At 53.4% G+C, this 20,233-nt stretch overlaps 1 protein-coding gene across 2 annotated transcripts; it reads right to left on the bottom strand.

Annotated features, from left to right (window-relative positions):
• Positions 1-314: 314 nt before the first annotated feature.
• KMT5A (lysine methyltransferase 5A) lies at positions 315-13,613 on the bottom strand. Of its 2 annotated transcripts, XM_079942405.1 has the most exons (8): positions 13,120-13,613; positions 12,730-12,851; positions 11,473-11,629; positions 8,080-8,299; positions 7,605-7,692; positions 5,044-5,103; positions 3,235-3,425; positions 316-2,509 (listed from the first exon to the last, which is right to left on the bottom strand). In XM_079942405.1, exons 2-8 carry the CDS (start codon positions 12,841-12,843, stop codon positions 2,299-2,301), a joined length of 1,041 nt encoding a protein of 346 aa, XP_079798531.1. In that variant the 5' UTR covers positions 12,844-12,851; positions 13,120-13,613; the 3' UTR covers positions 316-2,298. The 2 variants fall into 2 exon arrangements, with proteins under 2 accessions (XP_079798530.1, XP_079798531.1); XM_079942404.1 differs by lacking the exon at positions 12,730-12,851 and having other exon boundaries at positions 315-2,509; positions 13,120-13,428.
• Positions 13,614-20,233: the final 6,620 nt, after the last annotated feature.

Here is a 20,233-nt window from a genome sequence, read left to right as displayed (position 1 = left end):
TAGAGCCGATCGATGCCGGGAATGGCTCTTCCACCTGTAAACCAAGGACTCTACCCACCGTCCCAACCTGCCTCTAGTGCCTGGGGCTGAGGGAACTAAGCCTCTCGGGGCGGGTGGTGGCGTGTGCGGCGGGGATGGCGATCTGGGCTGGCGGCGGGGCGGGGGACACGACGACTTCCAGCACCATTGAGACGCCTGAGAATCAGCTCTAGCACGTTAGAAACAACAATGACAGTTACAACAGCTAAAATGTATGCTACTTGCCAGGCATTGTTCTAAGGGGGCAACATGTTTAACTTTTAATCTCCACAAGCAACCTCTGACCCCCCCTCATGATAAAAATGAAGAGACTGTCCCCTAGGAGGACAGTCACCAAAACTGATTCACACTGGTGTGTGGCCCTTTGTAAAATAAAACGGGAATTCCCTGGCAGTCCAGCGGTTAGGACTCCGTGCTCTTACTGCCGAGGGCCAGGGTTCAATCCCTGGTTGGGGAACTAAGATCCCACAAGCCGTGCAGTGTGGCCGAAACAAAAAACAAAACAAAACCAAAAAAATGCAACCTTTCTTCTGCCTCTGCCTTGTAAAAAACAAACAAACAAAAAACACAAAAAACCAGAATGACACACGTAGCCTCGCCTGGCAATAAATATTTTAATTTTCATTTCATTTTTATGATGACAAATAATTTTCAAGTTTATTTCCTTTTTTTTTTTTTAAATACAAAGCTAAACCACAAACAGGTACAACCAAGACATTTTATCTCACATTTACACACTCCCATCAGATCCTCCTCCAATTCACTGACCACTGACCAGGCAAGTGTGGGGTGGGGGGAAGACTTTCTTAGGTAGCACCGTCGTGAGACCGGGACAGGGGCACTGAAGCTGAGGACAGGCTCTCATGCCTGTCTCCATTCACATTTACCTGGGAGCAGGGGGCCAGGAGACCCCACGTCACGGCTCCAGAGCCCCAGGCCCCTGAACTACAGGTTAACAGAAAGTGGGAATCGGTTTCCCTTTGGGAGGAAGCTACCTGCTGCTCTTCCTGCTGTCACAGTCGAGGTGAAAACTTTACCCTTAGCCGTGATCCCTGGGCCGCTGGGCCCGCCCGCTCCCCTGCACTCCAGCAGCTGGGCTGGGGACCCTGTATTTCGGGGCTTGTAGGCTCACCCTTTGGTTCACGGCTGCATCTTCACAGGAAGGACACCAGGGGGTCTGACAAACAAAAGCCTTGACAGCAGGTCTGGAACTTTCAACCCAGCAGAATCAGGTTGGGGCGGGGATGGGGAGGTGGGGAATTGGGTAAGTAATTTCTGGTCGCACTACAAAACTTTATTTTTGATTAGAATAGTGTACCATCTCAAATCTCTTCTACAGAAACAAAACCAAGGGGGAGAAAAAAAGCCAAACTAAAAAAAAAAAACCCAAACAAAAACGCAGCCACGTCACTCACTTCAAGACCTATATACATGTAAGTTGTCTTCTGTGGTTTCTTTTTTTTCTTTTTTGTTTTTTGATTTTTATTATATTTTTAAAATAAGCTCAGTGTTCACATTTCTATAAAGAAATTAACCCAGTTTCGGGAACCCCTGCCCGGCAGGGCTAGGTAAGCAGTGCTTGTTCCTGCCCACATCTGCTTTGATTCCCCGCCCTGATGCTTCGAGGTGCCCAGAAAAGCGGCAGCCCGTGGAAGAGTAAATCTAGGCCCGGCCCGTGAGCCACCGGGTCAGTAAGCTTTCGAGAAAGCAGAGGGGAAGACTATCTTACTGTGAAACCTTTTTAAAAAATATTCATACACTTCCATGTGCGCCTGTCGAGATGTCAGGAAAACAAGAGCTTGGGAACATCCCGTCCAGGCCGTGGGGAGGCAGCTCTTCCTCGCGCCCGCCTGGCACTGGGACGTTAGGGCTGAGGAGGGGAGAGAGTCCCGGCTCTTCAGGTGGACGAAGGCGCATCGCCCAGCTTCCTAGTTCGTGTTCGACTCTTTCCTCTAAAACCTGTGCTGAGTCTTTGACTGCATGCACGGGAAGCACAAACGTTTGACTTGTATGCAAAAAAGGTACAAAAACAACCAGAATATAAAAGTTTTGGTAATATAAGGCCATCTGTTCAAGTCCACCTTGGAAACCTGTAACAGATATTTAAATACTACAGTGAAAAGGCATCTTAATATACTTTTTTAAAAACATCTGAAGGAATCTGCTAAGATTAAATGTGTAAAAAAAAAAAAAAGTCAATTCCCTTTGAGGGCACTTTGTCCATTGAAGAAGGGAGGGGGGAGGGGCGGGGCCGTGGGGTTAATGCTTCAGCCAGGGGTGGGCTTCGATGGAAGCCCGGCTGCGGTCCCCATAGTCATACAGGAGCTCCTCCCCAGCCTCGATGTCGCGAGAGGCAATGAGGATGAGGTGAGGCACGCCGTCGATGTCGTGCAGTTTGGTTTGGCAGTTCCCACATTTACTGTGGTTGATCAGTCTTCCCAGGCGATTTGTCTCTCTGGTTGCATCCACGCTGGTGGGGAGGGAGGCGGCAGAGGATTAAATTGATAAAGAGGGTTCTGAACCCAGTCAGAGTCATGCTTGCTCTCAGCTCTGGTGGGACGGTTATTTAGGGCCACGTTTTTGGGAAAGCGAAGTAACTCAAAAAAAATATCTTTAAGAGCCCAGAGAGGCGCTCGGTGTGGGGGATCCGAGGCAGGGGGCAGGCCTAGACGGGAATGCAAAAGGCTCTTTGTGGAAGTTCTGCATAATAAATAAGTGAATAAAAATCAACTATGTTGACAGTGGGGGGAGGCCGTGCGGGTGTGGAGGCAGGCAGTACATGGGAACGCTCTGTACTTTCCACTCAGTTTTGCCGGGAACCTAAAACTGCTCTAAAAAGTACAGTCTATTAAAGAAAAAGCAATCAATGACACTGCCACACTGGGGACAGAGAAGTCAGCAATTCCCAGAGCTGTTCTGGCCACGGGTCCCAGAGGAGAGGCCAGGTGAGCCCCTACGCAGGCTTTCATGAGACTGGTCTACGTCTTGTCCCACGAGATGGCATCCAGAACCGCTCCGATCCCCAAAATTAAACATGGGAAGTGGGGGAGTGGGGGAGCTGCATCACAGCTTTGAAAAAAGGTAGCAAGAACTAAACAAGAAGCTGTTGCAGGAGAGTCAGGATGCCCTCGGTGGCCCTCTGGCTGGACCTCTGCCGGGGCGGGGAAGAGCCACTCGAAGCACTAGGGGACTTACCAGTAGGTTTTGCTCAGATACTGAAAATAGTACATGTAGCAGCCCGTGGAGGGGTCTTGCGCGTACAGAGCCTCCCGCTTCTTGGCGTCGGTGATCTCGATGAGGTCCCCGTGGTATTCCACCACAAACTCGCCCCGGGAGAACTGCTTGGTGGCAATCACGCCCCTGCCTTTGCCGTCAATGAGGTCAATCTGTTGGGTGGTGCCAAGAGGGAGGGTTGGTTCATAACAGCAACAAACGCCACAGTGCAGCGCCGGCTTCCGGGGGCGGGAGGCTTGCACCGCGTTCTTGGAACAGCTCTACTGCGGCAGGCCATAAAATTCACTCATTTCACATGTACAGTCTGATGGGTGTTAGTCAACATACACAGCTGTGCAACTGCTGCCGCAATCCATCGCCCAGAGCCCCCTCGTGCCCATCTGCAGAGCCTTGTTACGCCAGAGCCTGAGAGATCTGCTAGGTGGGTGCTGCCCCATTTTGCAGGTGAGAAAACGGGATTAGAGAGGCAGAGCTGTGTCCACGGCCACAAAGCTAGGAAGCCGTGTAGCACAGACTCAAATCCACGTCCTGGCCTCTTCGGGGGAGTAGTAGGACCCAGTGTTCTGAGTCTCTCCTTTATCCCATAATTAACCCTCCTGGGTTTCTCCTCACTCCATTTTCTGGAGATGGTGGGTGATTGCTTGAGGGGTCCAGACTTAAATTCAGATCCCCCCTAGGGCAGCGGTCCCCATCCTTTTCGGCACTGGGGACCGGTTTCGTGAAAGAGAATTTTTCCATGAACGGGGGTGGGGACGTTCAGGAGGTGATGCGAGCGATGGGTAGCGGGGATGCGGCTTCGCCCGCCCGCCCGCTGCTCACCTCCTGCTGTGCGGCCCGGCTCCTAACAGGCCGGGGACCGGTATTGGTCATGCAGCCCAGGGGTTGGGGGCCCCTGCCCCAGGGGATTCCCTGGCGGTCCAGTGATTAGGACTCTGAGCTTCCAATGCACGGGGCACAGGTTCGATCCCTGGTCAGGGAACTAAGATCCCGCAAGCCGTGCAGTGTGGGCAAAAAAAAAAAAAAAAAATTTCAGATCCCCCTCAATGGTGGGTGGAAACTGAAGCTTTCCAACCCCTGGGTCCTAGTCCAGGGCCATCTGGCCACCACTATGGAGACTTGCTCCCCTCTCATCCACCCAGTGTGTCTGAAATACACGAAGAGAAAAGCAAATCTCCTGGGCATTGCCATTTCCCAGGAAAACAGTCTAGAAAAATCTGATCAGTTTGTCTTTTTGAAAGTTTCCCTATGCGTCATGCTAAATGAAAGAAGCCAGATAAAACAGGCTACAGATTCTATGATTCCATTTGCATGAAGTGTGCAGAACAGGCAAACCCACAGAGACAGCAAGCAGACTGGTAGCTGTCAGGGGCTGAGGGCAGGAAACGCGAGTGAGTGCAGATGGGTTCGGGGTTTCCGTTTGGGAGGATGAAAAAGTTCTGGAACTCGACAGAGATGATGATCGCACAACTGTGACTGTAGGATGTACTTAACTGTACACTTAAAAATGGTTACAATGGTAAATTTTATGTTGCATGTATTTCATCATAATTTTTAAAAAGTTTCCTCAGGGTGACATCTCATGTTTCCTTCGTGAGGCCTTCCCTTTAACGACACTTTTAGCATTTGGTCCCTGGACAACCTGTAACAGCCCGCCTGGTCACAGTGACCATCAGAGGGTTGAAGCAGCGCAGCTCCTATGTGAGCCTCTGCACCAGGGAAGGTGCGACTTCACAGCCTTAACTCCCACGAGTGGGCCCTGCGGCCCCTTACCTTCATTCCTTCTTCTTTCCCACTTTCAATCAATTCGTCTATTCTTTTCCTTTCTTCAGACTGGGTGGGGAGGAAAGAAAAAATGAGACGTGCGTCAGCATTCTCTCCGAGGCCATTCCAGGAGCCCCGGCCGCCCGCAGGTCACTTGCAGTTGGCCTCCAGGGCACTGGTCCCAAAGGATGCCCAAGCCCCCAAGCCCCCATCCTTTCCTCAATGCCCGTCTGAGGCGGACCGTCGCCACCCGGGGTTTAAAGAGGCCAAGAGGAAGACAGTGGTGGCCCCAAGGGCAGAATCGGGCTTGTGGCTATGTTCTGTTTGGCCCATGCAGACTTCTAGAAAATAGCGAAATTGCTGACATTTAAAAATCAGGACTCTGACTTCATACGACAGCAGCCAGGGCTGTTCAGAGGCTGCGCCCTTTAGACGGGGTGCGTGTGCCCACCGCCTGCTCACTGCGGAATCTTCTGGCCTAGAACAGTGCCTGGCACACAGTAAGCCCTCAAAGCAACAACGGCCCCCCGCCACCCCACGTGCACACACACAGCTACCTTGTTAAATGATGAATCAGTTACAAGTATGCAGAGATAAATGGGAGTAATCGTGGGAGAACTGAGATAGGCGACAGGGGACTTTCCTGCCGTGACAGAACAAGGCAGAGGAGACAAGCTGAGGAGAGCCGGGGCCGTGGAGGCCCTGAATGCACGGCCCTGAGTTTCACTCTGGAGGCTCGGGGTTTGGGGCATGTGATCAGCCAGCTCTGAGCGTCCTAAAGAGGATTCCGGCAGCAGCCCACGGGGGACCCAGGGCCTGAGTGGGCGGGAAGGGAGCAAGGTGTTGTCTGCGGAGCTCTTTGTCCATCTCACCCCCGCTGCCCACACCCAGCCCCGGGCCTCGGTTTCGGCCAGCCCCGGAGGGCAGGCAGGTCAGGCCTGACCTCACCCCTGAGACGAGGCCCAGCTGCCCCGCCCTCGGGCTTCACTTTGCGGTCAAGAGCTGCCGCCGCCCTGGCAGCCGCAGCCCAGCAGCCCGGCCGACAGCTGCCTCGCCGTCCTGGCCGGCGACCACCTGGCCGCGGTGCGCGCGCGGCAGAGCCAACACAAACGGCGGCGGGCACAGCGTGTCTCTCCCTCGCCACTGGCTCTGCGTCCAGGGACAGCGTGAGCTTTACTGTGCCGCCTGCTGCTTGCCGCCCGCCTGCTGCAGGGTCCGGCAGACCTGCGGCGCACCCTACTGCAGCCTCCACGGCCCCGACAGAGAGCCCCGTTGTTGTTTTTAATTAAAAAGGCCAACTCAGCTGCCCGCCCCGCCCCACAGCCCAGAGCGGCGCCTGGTGGAGCCCCAGCCTCCCCGTGCGGGCGCGGCGGCTCTGAGCGGGGCTGGGCACCGCCTCGCCCTCTGCAGTGCCGTCTCTACGATGACCTCACACTGCCTCCCGCTGCAGGCAAACAGCTTGCAACAGCTTGTTCTTGGCTGAAAGACGCTGCCTTTCTAAGGAAATAAAGCCAAAGCTTCTCTCTAGGGGGAAAGATGGACCTCCCCACCTTTTTAAAGGAAGTCCTGCCAGTTCAGAGGTGGGGGGGTGGAGAGAGGCTAGATCACCATCTGTACAGCCACAGCTCTCACATCAAAAGGCTGAAGGGGTCTGTTCCGGTTGAAAGGCCAGGCCCCCACCTCCCTCGTGGGGGGCAATCCTGAGCGCTACTCCCAAGCCTGCGGGTTATTCTGCCGCTCCCGGGGTGGGAGGGTGGACAGAAGCAGCCGGGGGCTGCACGGCCCGGCCACACCCTGGGTTTCCCTAACAGAAAGGCAATAACCACACCTCACTGCATCAAATATTGATCGCCTGTGCACAGCTCAGCACTCTGCAAACACGGCAGGCAGGGGCCTCACAGCCCAGTCAGCCTTCCTGCCTGGTTTTCGCACGTTCTGAGGGACAGTGGCTGGGTGGGAAAGAGCAGAGAGGGGCCCCGGGAAGGGACAACACGGGGGAAGCAAGTGACGATAGTTAACAGGTGCTCAGTGCATACCAGGCATGGTTCTAAGTGTTCTACGTGCATTAACTTAAGAATGCAGCCCTCCCAACAACCGCACACGGTACTACTTTATTATCCCATTTTACAGACAGGACAGAGAGGCACAGAGCGGTTAAGTAACCGGCCCGACGTCATACGACCAGGAAGTGGTTCCCAAGCCACTGCTCTTTACCACCTCGAGACATGAAACTTCTGGACAGCAGAAAAACAAGCCTCCCAAGAGCATGCAGCCTTCATGTTCCTAGGCTCCGACGGCCCTGCCAAAGCCACTTTCATGGTAAGTCCTGACTTTCCAGGCCACGTGCTACAGGCGACAAGGCTCCTTCACAGAGGCATCGTAACTAAGCTTCACGGTGACCCAGAGAGTTATGACGGCCCCCACTAGACCAAGGAGAATATCGAGGCCATGGAGGCCAAGAGACTTGTCCCAAGATGATACAAAGCGAGCTCAGGCTGTGCACGGCAAGCACCGCCCACTGGTATGCCCTGCCCCTTCCGAGAGCCGGAATCAAAACCACGGGACTCTACCTGCAGCTCAGCTTTGCTCTTCCTGGAGCTCCTTCGAACAGGGTAGAAATCTGTGAGCTTACGATTCTGCTGCGTTTTTCCTTGAGCTCTGGGGTGAGAAAGGAAGAGGAGAAAACAAGTATTAGCACCGAGACCGCATTCACGTCCAGGAGGCACACAACCCCCGAGCAGCAGGCTCCTTGGAAGCCATGTCACTTCAACACCTCTGTCCACCGTGGCCCAGGGTCACTCAGGCTCACCTGCCCACGGGGGCCTCAGAGAGTGTCAAAGACAGGCTGCCTACTCTCGGCGGGGAGCGGGCTCCTGAGCTCTGGACCCGTGACAGACCAAGATGCTGACAAACAGTGGTGTCCCCGGTGGCGACTCAGGAATCTGAGCCTTGACGGCTCAAGGGGCTGAGAGGGTGGGTGGCCTCACCCCTGCCAGCACTGGGCAGGCTGCCCTGTGTTAGGGGTGGCCTCCAGGGGGCGCTTACTTTTTCCTGGGAGCCTGTTTGGCCCTGACGGGCTTTTTCAGGGCTTGCTTGGCGGCAGCTGCATTGGGAGAATCACAAGACGAGGTCGGGGTTTTGGGAGGTTCTGTTGCTTCAGATTTTTGGTTTGGAAAAGGGGCCAGGGGACCTCTCCTGGCGTCTTTGATCTTCTGTTCCTCGGCCTTCATGGAGCTTCGTATTGCATTCCCAGAGTTTCTTTTCTCTGTGGGCAGAGGGTGGGGGGAGACAGGCTGACTCTGGACCCACCGGCTCCCACTTTCCAGCCCTCAGCCGCATGCTAAGACAGGCTTGGAGAGAAGAGAGGGATGGGGCGTGTTGGGCAGCCGTGCCCTTGGGCTGTTAAGCCTGGTGTCCACTAACCAGTATCTTGGGCAAAGCGTCTGGCTTTACTTTTTGACCCAGACACTGGGTGCAGCTTTTGGTCTTCTGCATCTTTTTTTTCTTTTTCTAGCTTTGTTGAGGTATAATTGAGAAATACAATTATAAGATATTTGAAATGTTACACCATGATGAGTCAACATATACATTGTGAGTGGATCCCTCTCATCTAATTAATCAACACATCGGGCCTTCTGCATCTTGAAAGAGCCCTTGAAGCAGAAGCACCACGGCCAGCAACACTGGCGTGAGGGCTCGACCAATGGCTTTTCAGGAAATGGGCTGCAGACCCCAGGGAAAAAAGCTAAATTCCTAAAGGGTGGGCCAGTGTTGGTGGACAGGAGTAAGGCAATAAAGCAGAACCTCTCCCCAGCAAAGACCTCTTCCCCAAGAGCTAGCTGCCTGGAGTGATTCATTTCAGACTCGTTTTCTTTTTTTTTTTTTTTTTTAATTCCCTGTTCTAACAGGGTCGAAGCCCAGTGTTCACAGTGGTTCCCAGCACGGTGCCCCGACACCAGTCAGTGTGTTGTTGAGGGACGTCGCCAATGACTTGTTACTAAAAATAGTTGTGGAGCACCAGTGTTGGACTATTTTTTTTCAAAAGAGATTTTACTTTTAACAGATAATTAAATAATGCATTGCTGGTGGGAATGTAAGATGGTGCAGTCACTTTGGAAAAGAATTTGGCAGTTCTCCAAAATGTTAAACATAGAGTTACCATATGACCCAGCAATTCTAGTTCTAGGAATCTATCAAGAGAATTAAAAGCAGATGTCTACACAAAAACCTGTATATGAACGTCTGCAGCAGCTTATTAATAGTCAAAAAATGGAAACAACCTGAACGTCCATCAAATGATGAATGGGTCAAGAAAATGTGGTACATCTGCAGGATGGAATAGTATTCAGCCACAGAAAGGAACGAAGTACTGACACAGGCTACAACATGGATGAACCCTGAAAACATTATAATGAGTCAAAGAGGCCAGACACAAAAGGCCACGTATTAGATGATTCCATTTATATGAAATGTCCGGAACAGGCAAATCCATAGAGACAGGATATAAATTAGGGGCTGCCTGGGGCTGGGGGAAGGGAGGAATGGGGAGCGACTGTGAATAGGTACAGGTTTTCTTTTTGGGGTGATGAAAATGTACTGGAGTTTAACAGAGGTGATAGTCGCACATATCTGTGAATATGCTAAAAACCACTGAATCGTACCCTTTAAAATGGTGAACTTCAGGATATCAGAATTATATCTCAATAAACAAAAGAGAAAAATAAATACATCAGCACCCATCCAGACCATTCTGGCTCCTTGTACGCCCCCCTGGGAGGAGGTAAGGCGTCAGGCATAACCCTACAAGTGGGTGGTGCTCGTGAACATCAGCAGTCATGTTGAGTCTGCATCAAGGCAGGAAAAGGGTCTAGAATCATGGACAAGAACCTGGACCTTGGGGTCTCCTCCAATGTTCCTCCAGCCCCCAATTCTGACTGTCGCCACGTAATAACACTACGAGTCAAATCAGCTAGCTTGTGCCCCGTGTCCCCATTTAGGACAATCTACATCCTGCCCCGTTCCAGAGGGGACGTGAGACTGGCTGAGTGCCATCTTAAAAGAGCCCCTTCCCCAACCCAGTGTGGTGAGTGCTGTTCTGAGTGCTGCCTACGCTGAACTGCGGGGAGGGGCAGGCCGTGATGCTCACAGCCCAGTGGAGAACAGGCTGACGTATGGAGTGCTCACAAAGCCGCCCCCCACTCCTTTTTTCTGGCCGCACTGCACGGCTTTTGAGATCTTAATTCCCCCGAACGGGGACTGAACCTGGGGTCCAGGGCAGTGAAAGAGCCGAGTCCTAACTACTGGGCCACCAGGGAATTCCCTCACAAAGCCCATCTGCACCTGCTCTTTAACTGACCTTCAGAATGGTCCTGTAGGACTCCTCTCTGTCCCACTGTACAGAGAGAACGGAGGCTCAGAAAAGAGTAGCAAATTGCCCACGTCCCTTCCTTTGATCAATGGCAGAGCTAGGATTGGAACCTTTAAGTCATATGAAGTAACATCACCCTATGTCCCAGGGGGAATCAGGCAGAGGGCCGGCTCCTGCCCCTGGGTCTCAGATCTGGCCCAGAGGTTGGGCTTCCCCATCCCTTACGGGGCCTCAAATCTGGCCCAGAGGTTGGGCTACCCCATCCCTTACGGGGTCTCAGATCTGGCCCAGAGGTTGGGCCACCCCATCTCTTACAGCACTTTCTGTTAACGAATACAAAGCTTCCTGGTATGGAGCTGCTGATAGCCAGAGTTTTGCTTCTCTAAGGCAAGGTTTAATCAGAAAGGAGCACGGTGAATTGGGGAAAGCTCACGTGCACCGGCGCCCCCGCCCCGCCCTCAGCTTTAAAAGGGAATATTTGGGTTAGAACAAGATGTGTAAGAGGTCTCAGCGTGTTTTGCAGGGCCAGACAGAATTTTCAATAACCATTAATTTTCTTGCTCAATATTTTAACCCCAAATCTCATTCCAGAGTATGATGCTCCAGAGACTAGCACTGAACACTTGAGTAGAAAGAAACTTTAGAACTGAGGTCAAGGCCACCTCATAAAAGGGAAGGAAATCAGTTCCTTAGGTTCACACGACTCAGCGGGAGTGCAAGAGCCTGGTCTGGACAACCTAGACTCATAATTTCTGTACTTTTAGCACCTGTGAGCCTCTCTAACAACAGGCCAGGTGCCATATTGTTGCAACTTGGCAAGATAATCAAGCCTGAAGGACACGCTAACTCTTGTGAAAGCAGGGAGAACCTGTCAGACCAACAGGGCACACGCCCTGGAACAGGCAGCTCTTTCCCCCTTGTCTGTGTTTCCCAGCAGCAAGACCAAACATGGTTCAACCCTCTTGAACTTTGGCTTGAAAAGGCTGGATAAAAATTTAGCACATTTACATTATTCTGCAGGATGCGAGCCGGCCAGCTATGGTCAGAACAGGGCCATTTCAGAGGCTTACCGTCGCGTTTCCTGTAGATTCCGGCTAACGGCTTCCCCTGGCATTTGACTTCGTGATGTGCAACTGAGTTCTCTTCCTGAAGGGGGGAACGCATTCCAGAGCATTTGTTCGGGCTCATGTAGGTATAGATCTTTGATTGCCCGGTAAATACATTCTCCTAAAACGACAAATGCATATTCTGAAAGAGGCTTGAAGAAGAAGATCCCACAAGATTTAGGCAGCCAAGGGGGCAATCAGAATACAAAAGACAAAAAATAGACAACATCTCTCAAAAACTGGGCTACTCCAGCCCCAGCAGAGCAGTGGAAGGTTCAGAATCCCCCAGGTCCAAGTCCGTCTCTAATTCCATTCGCTAAGGGGGGACATCTGGCCAGCAGAACCAGCCGTCCACAAAGGTCTATATAAGAAGGAAACAACCTACCCGTAGCAAGGAGGTCAGAAGGACCAGGGTAAACAAGGCCGGGATGGGAAGGGCTGGCCTAGTGCAGGAGCCGACTGCCCTGGCAGGAGCTGCAGGGACTCTGGCACAGAAGCGGGCCTCAGGGAACCTGATCAACCACTTCTCAGTCCTGAGGTCAGCTGGCAGGACCTGCCATTACTGCCTGAGCCTTCTGTGTGCCCAAGCCTGGCCCCTCTCAAATCATGCAGCCCAGCAGCCTCCACGGACTGCGGGACTGGGCTGCGGTTGGGGTAGTTCTCTCGGGCTAACTGGGGGGGTGCAGAGCTAAAGGAAGAAACGCCTAGAGACGTCGCATTTAGGGCGGTTACTCGACTGCGGTGGGCAGACCGGTGGGGCGGACAGGTCACTGCTGGTGTCTCTGGGTGTGCGGCCTCTCCTCTGAGTAAGCACAGACAGGAGGAGGGCCTTCCCAGAAACCCTACTGAGCCTTTCTGCCTGGTGAGCCATTCAACACCAAGTCAGCGAGACCCTGTGACCTCCCCGAGGGCCCCGGGCAGGCCCCGCACACTCTGGGAAGGCGGCCACCACAGGGGTGGCTGGGTCTCGGGGCCTGGAAATGCCATAAAGACACAAACTTTTACGAGGTCAAACACTGCTAGGGTCATGGCGGAGCGGGTGTGGACGCCACTCCCAGGCAGGCAGCAGAAAAGGAAGCTGCCCGGCCGGGCGCCCCGCCCGCACCCCCGCCCCAGGGCCGCGGGGGCGCCCACGTGCTCTCGGAGCGGGGTCGGCAGGGGCGCCCGGCCGCACGGCCCTTCGGGGCGCGCCGAGCGAGTGCGGGGAGGGTGCCTGCTTACCCCGTTGGTGCGGGGCCTCCCCGGGCCCCTCCGCTCCACCATCTCCGGGCCCGGGGCCGTCGCTGCCACCGCCGCCGCCGCCGCCGCCGCCTCCACCGCGCGGGGCTTGGACATCTTCCTGCCTGGAGAGGGGGACCCGGGGGAAGCGGGGGAGGGGGCGCTCAGGGCGCGGCGGGGCGGGGAGCGGGGCCGCCCGGGCCGGGCGCCGCGGCGGCGCCTCCCGCCGCAGCCATGTTCCGAGGGCCCGGCGGCGGTGGGCCGCCCGCGCCGCCGGGAGGCCGGGGCCGGCCGGCGGGGCCAGGCCGGGGCCCGAGTCGCCCTCCCGCCGCCCGGCCCGGCCGGGCCCCGCGCGCCGCCCGCCCCCCGCGCGGCCGGGCCCGACACACCCACCTGCAGCCCGGCCAGGCCCATGGCGGCGCGCCCCGCGCCCTCGCCCTCGCCGCCGCCGCCGCGGCCCGGCCACCAGCGCTGCCGCTGCCGCTGCTGCTGCTGCTGCCGCCGCCACCAGCGCCGCCGCGGCGCCCCGGGGAAGGGCCGGCGGCGCCCCACGGCGCCCCCTTCCCCCATGGCCTGCGAGGCAGAGCCCGGCACCCGCGCGCCGCGGCAGCCCCGGCCGGCCCGGGACCGAGGACGCAAGGAGGGAGGCGCTGGCGGCGCGTCCTCCGCGGCCCGCCCGCTCGCCGCTGCCGCCACCCACCGTCCGCTCCCGGCCGGGGAGGGGGCTGGCAGGGGCGGCGCTGCGAGGCTCCTCCGGAGCGAGGGAGGGAGAAGGGGAGGGAACGAAGGAGGGCGGGCCCCGCGGCCGCGAGGAATCCCGACTCGGGCGCGCCCCCTCTCGCGCGTCCTCAGCCACTCGGGGAGGAAGGGGTGTGAAACATGATAATGACAGCCCGGGCTCTCGGCCGGCCAGGCTCCTACTCTCGCTGGCTCAACGGCTATTTCGGGAGACCCGTCCGTGCCAGGCGCAGTCGGCAGCGGTGAACGCGACAGGCGAGAGCCCTCTTGTGTGCCCGAGCCTGTGCTCACGGAGTGTTTTCCTGGGCATTTAACCTTCCCGGCAAGCCCCTGGGGGCCAGGTCCTGTGGCTAACCGTTTATGATGAGGATACTGAGCTTCCAAGGAGGTGCAGAGGCTTGTCCAAAGCCACAGAACTAGAAAGCGATCAGGTTAGGTGTCAAACCCAGGCGGTCTGCACCTGACCGGTCCGGACCCTGGGGAAATAGAGCCAGGAATTATAACGGTATGTTTGCTGGGTGCTTCTCTCGCATACCTTATGCCATTCAGACCTCACAACAGCCCTTTGAAGGTAGACACCATTATTTTCTCTTCCACAGACAGGGAAAACAACCTCGGAGAAGTGAGGAGCTTGGCCAAGTTCTCAGAACTAGAAATAGATTACCAGGCCAACAGACCAGAGCCTACACTCCTGGCCACTAACTTCCAGGTTACAGGTGAGGAAATAAACATACAGGAGCAAATGGTGTTGCAGAGGGTTTAGCAAGTCACCCAAGTCTCCTGTCCCCGAGGAGATGTCCTGGGAGGCAGGGGTTCCAGTATACCTTACTGCCCTGAACCACTGTGCTGTAGCCATTAGGGTTTGAGGGCCCATGGCCAAAAGAGTCCCTGTATTTGTTCAAAGTCATAATGCAAACAAGAGACCTCGGGGCATCTAGCCTTGGGTTATGGCCTGAGAGGCAAAGATTGGGTATCTCTCCCTGCATCTGCCCCAGAGGTGCTTTGTGACCATAGCCAACTCCCTTACCCAGACTAGGCCTCAGCATCCTCGTGGATAAAAACTAAGAACTATGAATTCCATAACGTACCCAGGGCACCTTTGACATCCACAGATAAACAAATGGCTGTCACTTTAAGTAGCTGCCTCCCGTTAGAAGGGATAAGACAGTGGATTAAATGGCAAGACACTGCTCAGGACAACACCTCCCAAATCAGCTCGTGCTTTAGAATCCTTCAGAGCAGGGCTGGGGAACCCCTGCCATACCCATCCAACCACTGACTCCAGTGGAGTAGGCTAGTCTGCCCACTTGAATACCCAAGAGACTATGCAGAGTTAGGATTCTAAAGTGACACTCTGACACCCAGGTTGAGCCATCTGAAACAGTGTCTGTTACCTCTGCAGGGCAGAGAAGGTTTGTAGTTTGTTGCCAAACTATCATGGGAATCATGGTCTGGAGGCAGGAAGCAGATGCTCAGATCAGCTTGTCCATTTCTCATACTATTTTAACTCCCTCGCCCCCACTACACACACCTACTCAGGGCTATAGCTTTCTCCATCATAGCCCACAAAATGCAGGGGATACATTAAAATACAAGTCTAGCACCCATTTCTCTCAACTCTGCAGCTCTAGTAGCTAGAAAATTTAGTTCAAATCCTTCAGTAAAGTTTCAAAACACTTTGTTTTGTCTGTACATGAGGTGTTCATATGTGCATAACAAATACATATACCCAGTCACAGAAATAAAAACTCTTAATGTTGCCCAGGGTCTCATAGAAATAGAATCCAACAGCAATGATACTAATAGCTTGCACTTACTGAATGTTTACTGTGTCAGGCCGTACAATAATGCATTATTTAATTTAACCTTCCCAACCATTTATGAGAAGGTACTATTCTATTTCACAGATGTAGAAATCGAGGCTTGGGGAAAATAAATCACTTGCCTAAGGGTCACATGACTGAGATACTGATGGATATGAGGATACTTCAGCATAAAAAAATGTATACTGCTTTCCTCAAACTCAGACACTAAAATACCAATTCATCCATTCAACAAGCATTTATTGACTACCTACTGTGTTCCAGGCCCTGTGCTAAAGACGCAACAATGAACACAGACAGAGATGGAGCACATTGAGGCCAGAGGGGTGGGTAGGCCCCTTACAGGCCAGGGTGAGGACTGTGGATTTGATCCTAAGAACAAAAGGGGAGGTTAGGGGCAGAAGGAGTGGTGAGAGTCACATGATAAATATCTGTGTTCTTGGGGACCACTCTAGCTGCTGAGGCACGATAAATTGGAGATGGTCACAGTGGGAAGAGGGAGACCAAGTATGAGGCCACCTGACAGTGGCAGTAGAAATGGGGAAAAGTAGATGTACGGATCCTGCCCAAAGTAATATCCTTGAGGCTGTAAATATTTACATGATTGTAAAACTTCAAAACCAGAGAGGAGTTACCCAGTATCTGAACATTTTGTTCATGTGACTCCGCAGGGCTCTCAGAGTGAACTACAACTTAGGAACAAAGACCTCTTTTCTAGAAGAAAAAGACTGACCCTTCATTGGGGGGGGGGGTCATGTGAGTCACTGAGAATCACTAACCAGTACATTACAAAGGTGATTTGTAACCTGTTATGGTAGAAGCTAGGTACACTCATCTTCACTTTGGCTAAATAAGGGAGGTAGAGCGGAACAAACAAAGACACAGAATGGCCAGAGTCTGGACAGTGACTTTGGACTTCAGCTTCCACCTCTGAAAAATGGAAGTAACAGTTTGTAAAGATTAACTGACATAATAAAGCACCTGGCCCTCAATGGTAATTATTACTTGCCCATATTGAGTATTCAAGTATTTCAATGGCAAAGTGGTTCACTTTGTTTCCCCCCAACAGATTAATTAAAGCAAGCTATTTTTTTTTTAATGCACTACTGTTAAAACAGGTAGTTTAGGGCTTCCCTGGTGGCGCAGTGGTTGAGGGTCCACCTGCCGATGCAGGGGACACGGGTTCGTGCCCCGGTCCGGGAAGATCCCACATGCCGTGGAGCGGCTAGGCCCGTGAGCCATGGCCGCTGAGCCTGCGCGTCCGGAGCCTGTGCTCCGCAACGGGAGAGGCCACAACAGTGAGAGACCCGCGTACTGAAAAAAAAAAAACACAAAAAAAAAAACAGGTAGTTTAAATGATTTTGCTGCTGTGATGGGAAAAATGAATCAGGGAAGCACAGCTTTATTAAGATATGTCAGATAAAATAGTCAGATATTATTAAATATACTTTTAGATGCTTAACCCTTTTCTGAAGAAAAATATTTAAGGCATCTTACTTTTCTGTGTGGACTGGGTTACGAAGCTCTTTAACATGAAGTTCACTATGCCTCATTTCTTAATCATAATCTAGGTAAATCTTGTCCCAAAAGACCGTAAAGGGATGCTGGGAAAATAAATGATGCACCTGGGTGCAGGAGCTGACAACAAAGAAGACCAATAAATATTTGCTGAATGAATCCTTATTTTATTCATTATGATCGCCACAGGGAGCATACTGCATTAACGCAAATTCCTACTAATATGTAATACCCTGAGAATTTTGAGAAAAATGTAAAACCTCAACTTATTTCTTTTAAATAATAATTCAAGTGAACCATCACGCTAAAGTTTTTGCATGAAGGAGACACAGCGGCTGGAAATGACCAGCGGTTGGAGATCACTTTGCCGCATAACGTGGGTCTTACTGTCCTGACAGCCAACTAACTGCGAAGAACTTCAGGCAGGGACATCGCCTCCCTCGCGGCTGCACAAACCCACCCAAGCCATCTCCCGTGGGCAGGAGTACTGATCAGCTGCGGCGCGAAGGGCCGCCCCGGGAGGTGCCAGGGGACCTGTTTCACCCCAAAGTGGGCCAGCAGGGCCCGTCCCCGCCCCGGCGGCGCAGAGCTGACTCAGGGAGTAGGGAGGGAAAGGAAGGCGCCTGCCGCGGGGTCCACTCCGACGCGCTCCCCACCATGTAGGTTACCGATCTGCGCCCTCGCCTCGGGGTCACCTCCTTTCCTAACAAGAGAGAGCCCTTAAGCAGGCGAAGCCTCGCCCTCCCCCCATTTGTATCAATGACAACCATTCCCTGGAGGTGCCCTGCGCTTTCGTTTCCAAACAGCTTTGACATATGGCCCCATTGCGTCGGGAGAGGCAGGCCACCGGGTGCCCACACTTTAAAGAGGGGAAACCGAAGCACGGGAGTGGGAGGGGTTTCTGGGGGCTTCGGCAGCGAGGGTGGGGACGAGGTGGGGAAGGTTCCGCAGCCCCTCCCCCCCGCACCCCAGCTCGTCCCCGCGTTCCGTGCGAGCAGCCGGCGGGAGAGCGCTTCCCTGCCGCAGCTCCCGCCACCTCGGTCCCGCCTCCAGCGCGACCCCCTATCCCAGCTGCCCCGGCGCTGGCCACCCGGGCCAATACCTCTAGCCATGGCCGCGCTCTGTCACCGCCTAGGATCTCCCGGGAAACGCAGCTTTCGAAAAAAGTTACAAGTGTAGCCAACTGCTCCGCCGGACCCCGGCTGCTGCCCTGATTGGCGCCGCCGCCCGCCTTTCCCCAGGCTGCCCGCCGTGATAGGCGAACTCGAGAGGGAAAGCCCGCCCTTCTCCCCTCCTCCCCGGAGGGGGCGGGGCGAGCGGCCGCACTTCATACAAACGCTTTCAGGACAGGTCCCAGCGGAGGACGTGGGAGGGGGTTTAAATTTTACCGTCTTCCCACGTTGATTGGCTGCGCTGGAAGGACATCCGCGCTGCCATTGGGAGGCCCCAAACTCCGCCCTCTCCGGGTGCTGCAGCTCCGCCCCGGGGAGATTTAGTCACGCGGCTGGAGGCCCGGACTAGGATTAGACCCACTCGGGACTTCCGGTTTTTCGGGCGTTTGACCGGAACCCGACCTTTGACCCCTCGACCTCCCCTTTTGACCTGGGAAGCCTAGGTCCCAGCAGTTTAACATCTGCACCACCTTGACCTTTTCAGCAGTTTAATCCATTCATTCCTAAATTGAAAGGTTTATCGAGTCCGCTCTTACAGTATTCAAAACCCGCGGGCACAGTTCTTAACCAACTGAGTCAGCCTCGCTGAGCCACAGCGATCCTAGCCCAACATACCCCAACCGTTTTACAGATGGGGAAAGAGAGGACCAGCAGGAACATGTAACTAACTTGCTGCCCAGTGTCACCCAGCAATTTAATTGCAGGTCCTGGATAAGTCTTTTGACTGTTAGTCCACTAGAGGGCTACCTTAACCCCACGGAAACAACCGGGCACCTTTCTCTACCCAGGGTAGCTGGGTCGTAAGGTCCCAGAGAAACATAGGTGTCCTGGGTATTCTTTGCTTTGAACACAGGTAAGGTGTCCAGTTACAGCTCTTCCCTGGGGATCCCTCCTGGACATAGGAGGAGAGGTCACTCATCCATTCTCTCTCTTCGGTCCCCAAGAAGATTTTGGAATCCCCACCATTGCCCAAGTACCCTACCATTGCACCAGGAAAGTAGGAGAGCAAAATAAGGTGATATATGTGAAAACACTGGGAAAAGTAGGAAGCAACAATTTTCTCACTCACTGTGTGCCCTTTGGTATATTATTTCAGCTCTCTGTCCCTCGGTTTACCCAGCTGTCAAATGATGGAGTCAGCTGTGATCTCCAAGTTTCCTTCCAGCTTCCATAAATACACAGAGGTTTTTACTTTCTCTAAAATGCATTAATTCAACATTTATTGAGCTGTATACCTGACACTGTCTGGTCCCCCAAGGATACAGTGGCAAATAAGACAGATCCCTACATTTTTTAGGACAGAAACAAACAAGAAATCACTTTTTAAATATTAAATAGTGATTAATGTTATGGGTGAAATGAAAACAGGGAATTTTACAGAGTGTGAGTGCGGAGATCATTGCTTCTATGGATTGGTGAAGTCAGAGAAATCCTCTTTGAGTTGGTGGCTTTAGGTTATACCCTAAATAAGTGAGTCCCAAGGGAGAAGGTACTTGTAGGTAGAGGGAATAGTGAGCGCAAATGCCCCAGAAGTGGGAATAAGCTTGGTTGTCTGGGGAAAGAAAAAGAAACCCAATGTGATCGGAACTGAGTGTATGATGAGAATGGAGGGCATCAGGCTGGGAAGGTAGGCAGGGGCTAGATCACATAGGCCCTTGAAGGCTGTGCTGGTCTCTTAGCTCCAAATTCACTCTTCTCCACCCTGCCCTGCAATATTTGGGCTGCAAACTGTAGTGCACCTTTGTCAGCTAGTGTTAGGTTCTGTCAATAGGCGAGGATACAGGGAGACTGGAAGGCAGGGGGAGGGACTCACTCCTGCCCGTTTGCTTGCTATTCCTGTCAGAGTAAGTAATGACATTTTGCTTCTGACAGGCCATTTGGTTCATTCTCCAGGCTCTTTCCAGAAATAGCCTCAGCGTGCTACCTCAGAAGTACCAGCAGCAGCCCCTCTTCAGAGTTCTGAGCCCCAGCTTTGCAGGGCCCCTCCCGTAAGCTCTTGAAGGGCCAGTGCCAACGTCATGGTGCCTCTTTCTCAGCGGCATAAGAACCAGCCCTCCAGGAATCCTCTTCTGATTCTTATTCTCTGTTAACCCCAATGGATCTCTTTGTTCTCCAGCCCTAGAAGTGGGAGCTGCTTCCTGCAGTTATTATTAAATGACTTCAGTGTTCCCTTTCTGCTTGTTCAGCCCTCCACCACCTGTTTAATGAATTTCCTATTTTAAATTCTGTTTTCCTGACCGGACCCTGATGGACACA

Source organism: Stenella coeruleoalba (assembly GCF_951394435.1).
Source record: "Stenella coeruleoalba genome assembly, chromosome: 14".
Taxonomy (NCBI): domain Eukaryota; kingdom Metazoa; phylum Chordata; class Mammalia; order Artiodactyla; family Delphinidae; genus Stenella; species Stenella coeruleoalba.
This window is presented reverse-complemented; position numbering and strand designations above follow the sequence as displayed.